This window comes from Chrysochloris asiatica, unplaced genomic scaffold, assembly GCF_000296735.1.
Source record: "Chrysochloris asiatica unplaced genomic scaffold, ChrAsi1.0 scaffold00045, whole genome shotgun sequence".
In the NCBI taxonomy this organism is placed as follows: domain Eukaryota; kingdom Metazoa; phylum Chordata; class Mammalia; order Afrosoricida; family Chrysochloridae; genus Chrysochloris; species Chrysochloris asiatica.
The window spans coordinates 1,713,086-1,718,882 of NW_006408563.1; the positions used below are offsets into that span (position 1 = coordinate 1,713,086).

Here is a 5,797-nt window from a genome sequence, read left to right on the forward strand (position 1 = left end):
CGGAAGTAGTTTGTCACTCTTTCTTCCTAGTCTGTCTTTGTTTTGTAGCTCATCTGAAACCTTTCCACCATGGGTGACCCTGCTGGTTTTTCAAAACACCGGTGGCATAGCCCTCAGAATCATAGCAACTCAAACCACCACAGCACGACAGACAGACGAGTGGTGGCCGTTTGGTTTTATGTCTATACTGTGTCTTTAAACCTTAAGGCTCTACATATTTTAAATTCTAAACTTTGGGATAGAAAAGGCAAAGTCTTTCTCTCTTGACCTATTTTCACATGCTTACATCTATGAGGTCAAGTTGCTTGATTGTGTTGTTTAGTTCCTCTGTAACTTTGTCCAGTTTCTTTCTGTTTGTTCTGTCCCTTTTTGAGAGTTGTGTGTTACAATCTCCCACTATAATTGTAGATTTATCTATTTATTTCTTCAATTTCAGTAAGGTTTGCTTCATGTATCTTGGTGTTCTTTCATTGGGAGCATATATATTTATTATGGTTATGTTGTCTTGCTCAATTGACCCTTTGAGCATGAGATAGTGTTGTTCTTTATCTCTTACGCTGGTTTTTATCTTAACGTTTACTTTGTTGGAGATTAGCATTGCCACTCCTGCTTCTTTATTGTTTCAGTTAGCTTGGTAAATTTTTTCCATCCTTTAACTTTTAGTCTGTTTTTGTCTTTGTGTGTAAGGTCTGTCTCTTGTAGGCAGCATATTAAAAGGTCTTGTTTTCTTATCCATTCTGCCACTCTCTGTCTCTTCACTGGTGCATTCAATGTAATTATCAATTGGTATGAATTAATTGCTACCATTATATTACTTTTTTGGTGGTGCTGTTCATTCTTTTGTTCTTCATGCCTTCTTGTGTTGGGTTTGTGTTTTTTGTGCTATTTCTTGTCAGTTTCTTAGTTTTCATGTTTGCTTGTTCTGCTTAGAAATTCATTTTTATGAAAAGTTGTGAAGTGTTAACTTTCTTTGGGGTTACCTTATAGTCTACTAACTTTTCTCTCCATTTAAAATAATCCATTGTCTTCTGTAATTTACCTGACATCCTCAACCACCTGGGTCTCTGTTGCTATGTTTGTCCCTTCTTTGACATTGATATAATTTTGATCTTCGGTTGACCTTCCAGCTCCTTTGAGTTTGTTGTTGTAGTCTTATTCTGTTCTGGACTCTGCTATCTGTTGACTGAGTGACAGGTGTTGTTGCCACGCCTGTCAATCTCTGTTCGTTGTCTGTTCTTGTTGGTTTTCAGTCCACAGATGTTTTGAAGTGCTGGGTTGGTTTTGATAAAATCTCTCAGATTCTGTTTATCATGGAATGTCTTGATCACACCATCATATTTGATTGATAGTTTTGCTGGATAGATGATTCTTGGTTGACAGTTATTTTCTTGGACTTTTTATATGTCTCCCCATTGCCTTCTTGCCTGCATTGTTTTTCTGAATAGTCAAAGCTTAATCTAATTTGCTTGCCTTTATAAGTGACATTTCTCTTCTCTCTGGCTGCTTTTAGTATTCTTTCCTTGTCTTTGATTTTGGAGAGCCTGATTATTATATTCCTTTGGTGACTTTCTTTTGGGGTCTATCATTCCTGGGGTATGTTTGGCTTCTTGAATGTTTATCTTCGCATCTTTCAAGATGTTAGGGAAATTTTCTTCCAGAAGCTCTTAAACTATCTCCTCTGTGGACTTATTTGATTCTTCCTGTTCCGGAATGCCAGTAATTCTTAAGTTGTTCCTTTTCATGTTATCCAGCATGTATCATATAATCTCTTCAGATTTTTTTTTTTAAATCTTTTTTGTATCATTTTTTCCCTTTGTTCCTCTATCTTAGCACTATTGAGAGATTTGCCTTCTAACTCACTAGTTCTGGCTTCCATCTTTTCTATTCTGCTCCTTTCCCTTTTCGGTGTATTGTCCATTTCTGGTATCTTATTATTGATCATCTGAACACCTTTTTGCAGGTTTTGAATGCTTTCCAATGCTGCATCAATCTTATTTGGTTGCTCCTGTAGTACTTTCCTGACTTCTTCCTTGTTTCCCTCCACCCCTTTTCAGAGCATTTGAATTTGTTTCCATATAATTCTTCTGAATTATTTCTCAGGCATATCCAAAACCTGTTCTTCCTCCTCTATAAAGCTTTTGTCTGTCTCCAGTTCATTTGCATCAGCTACTCTCTTTTGGTTTTGGATATGTTTTGATATCGTTTGTTGCTTTTTATTTGTCATGATAGTTATGTGTTTTTGTTTTTTGTTTTTAAAGCTTAAGTGAATTTTTTTGTTTGTTGTTAAGCTTACTGGGTGTTTCCTGGTGAATATGATCAGGAGATAGACTTCCCTTTTCGCGTGTACTGCTTAGCAGATGCTGTTGGCTCTTGTCTCAGTGGTGGAATATTACTGGGTATGCTTATAGCTTGGCTATATGGCCATGATTGTTGTCTCTTATTGGGTAATGTAGGGAGAAAAAGCTCCCACCTCCACGAAAGATGTGTGATCACAAGGACCAAAAGCAGAAGTAATATAAATGCATAGACAAAAATCACCACTTTGGAACAGTAATGAAGCTGTGGTTGACTGTCCCGAGCTACACTGTCAGTGTGTGTGTAATTAGAAGCCTCCATCAGGGTGTGGGGGTTTCCGCTCTCTCAGGCCCCTCCTCTAGTCATTATAGTAGAGGTGTACAGGTAGATATTGGGGAGTTAATGGGAGAAAGATTGTCCACTATTTTTGTCTCTGAAGGTCAGTGAGGTATCTGCGTGTGCACAGCGCAATTCTCGGATGGTTGAGTCCTTTTGTGCTGGGGTTTTACAGATTGTTTTTAATTGGTCCTGTGCAGGGAGCTCCGGCAGCACAGCAGCTGCGAATGGGCCTGCCAACTGCAAGGTCAGCAGCTCAAAACCAGTAGACGCACCATGGGAGAAAAGGCAATGTGCTCTGCTTCCACACAGACCCACAGTCCCAGAAACCCCGCACAGGGTCATCTGGAGTTGGAACCTACTCCACAGTGCACCATTGTGAAGGGTCCCGCTGGGGAAACTTTTCCAAGCTCCCTATCTCTGTCATGTGGGAAAACTGTCCTGCCTGATGTCCGGGCTGAGCAATGAAGGTGTGACAGGGAAAAAGAGGGAGAAATATGTAGTCTCCGCGTCTCTCTCTCTCTCTTTTTTTTTCTTTTTTTTTCAGATGCCTCTGCAACGCTTTTAGCAGGGTTTTCTGAGCCAGATTGGCTTTAGACACGCCCTCTAAACTCTGCCAGGGTCAGGTAGTCGCCGAGGGAGTCTGTCTCCAGATTCCTAACTCGCCGTATTTTCCATAATATCGTGATTTTTTCACTTGCAAGTGCGGGAAACTGATGTCCTGAATCGTATGGCAGATCCAGAGCTCTGGAGTTGTTCTTTGAGCGCTTCCTATCTGGTTTTTGCTGCTATAGCCAAAAGCTAGAAGTCGTTTTTTCACATGTTTGAGTAGAGTTCTGTTCTGGGTTGAATTGTATCCCTCCAAAAATGAAATGTTGAAGTCCTAACTCTCAATATCTGTGAATGCAACCCTATTTGGAAACAAGATATTTGAAGATCAGTTAAGACAGCATTAGGTCATACTGGAAGAGACTGGTCCTAATCCAATGAGGAGAAGAGACACACAGTTAGAGAGAGAGGGAAGAACGACAAGTAGGATGGAAGTAAAGTTTGCAGCTATAAGCACAGGAGCCCCTAGGTCTACCAGAAGCCAGGAAAGACAAGACTGGATTTTCCCCTGGAACCTTTAGAATGAACGTGGCCCTGCTGACATACTGAACTTGGAATTCCAGTCTCCAGAACTGCAAGGCAACACATTTTTGATGTTTTAAGTCATCCATTGCATAGTATTTTATCTTGGCAACTCTAGGAAATTAATAAAAGTTAATATCCTTGGATTGGGAGGGAAAGTCCCACCTAGTCAGGTGACCTTTTCACTCACCTTCAAATAATACATGGGCCGAGTTTCATAGGTCATTCCTAGGAAATGCTGAGTCGCCACATCCTTGTATTTCTCACTTATCTGACTCATCCACTGATAGATCTGAAATGGCCAGGGTAAAAATAATATTTATGAATAAAGTAATTAAATCTTGAGCTCTGTACTCTAAATTATAATATCTGTGTGGTTAAATGGAACACCAGATTATCACCTTCCCCTTTTCCTTTAAAGATCTACTCTACTACTAAGTTTTAGGACAACCTGTTGAGTTCTACATGTATATTCATGTACTTATCAAGAAATAACAATTTTAATACTCCACTGAAAACACTTCAGAAGCATTGGGCACCCTTTAAAGTGACCACCAGTTTAACTTGCGTAAGGCACCCAATCATGCCGGAAGTTTCAGGTCAGTCTTATTTTGCAGAATCTTTTACAGTCTTTATTATCATTGTTGTTAAGTACCGTCAAGTCAGTTCTGACTCACAGCAACCCTGTATAAGGTTTCCAAGGAGTGACTCATGAGCTTGAACCGCTGACCTTTTGTTTCAAACCGACTTTGCAGTGCAGCTCATGAACCCACAACTTTATGGATCTCTTCAATATTGTTAATAATGTCCAGTGTTCCAGGATTAGAGAAGAGCTGGGAATGCCTTCATAGACTATATCAACAGAAATTTCTAAATGTAGCCCAAATTTATCATTTCATTTCAACTGAGTTGAAGTGAATAGATGCTGATTTTGTTACAAGTCTAGAGATGGCTAGAAGGTAAGGGTTTTATACTGTAGCCTGTAAATCAATAATCTGGATTTCTGTAGGGTGAAGGGAATGAGAATTCACAAGCATAAGAACTATTAAGACAGAGTCATCAGCATGTGATAAGATATCCCCCACATTAAATGTTTATAGTTGGAGTTGCTAAATGACAATAATTATGGTAAATAATAAAAATGAATTGTTGTTGCTGTTAAGTGTTGTTGAGCTGATTCTGACTCATACAACTTTGTATAGGGTTTTCAAGGAGTAGCTGGTAGGTTTGAACTGCCAACATTGCAGTTAACAGTCCAGTTCTTATTCTACAGCACCACACCAGGACTCCATAATCATCAATTGTTGTTGTCATTGTTCAGTACCAGCAAGTGGGTTCTGATTCATTGTGACCCTTTGTAGAGCTTCCGAGGAATAGCTGGTAAAGAACATTACATAAATTATGGATTAGTCATATAGTAACATAATCTGAAATCAAAATGAATAAGGAATAATAATTTACTATTTCAAAATTGTTGTATCTTGCTTGACATTCACCTTAGCATGGACTACCTATATATAAACTACATTATCATAACAATAATAGTGATGGCATTTTCAATTTAGTTATGTCAACCGACAAGAGCAATAACTCATCACATGGGTATCATGTGCTCTTTTGTGCTGGAACTGCGTCAAATTGAGGTGCCTTAACTCTTGGGAATGCTACAAATACCAGGGAGCAGCAGTAGCAGCTGTTTGTTGATGACTTCATCAGTAACGGTGTTGCTTTGTGTCCTTTACTGTATTTACCTCTCACAAAAATGCTGCAGCACAGGTACTGCTATCCCTGCATCACAGATGAGAAGGTTAAATGTCTTGGGTTAGGTCCCACAACAAGCAAGTTGCCAGGACATCTCTGATACAAGAGTCTCAATTCTTGTTCAAAATTATGGACTCTAGTATTTTGTGAAAATATTGTTGTTGTTGTTGTTGTCAGGAGCCATCGAGTCGGAACCGACTCATAGCAACCCCATGCACAGCAGAACGAAACAATGTCCGATCCTGGGCCAACCTCACTACCACTGCCACACTTG

At 39.4% G+C, this 5,797-nt stretch overlaps 1 protein-coding gene across 1 annotated transcript in view; it reads right to left on the bottom strand.

The window, feature by feature from the left end:
* Positions 1-5,797, bottom strand: part of CPO (carboxypeptidase O) — a 36,743-nt gene that overhangs the window by 26,634 nt on the left and 4,312 nt on the right. The window contains exon 3 of the mRNA XM_006862018.1: positions 3,953-4,054. Within this exon, the coding sequence (XP_006862080.1) occupies positions 3,953-4,054 (102 nt within the window). The remainder of the gene's footprint in view (positions 1-3,952; positions 4,055-5,797) is intronic.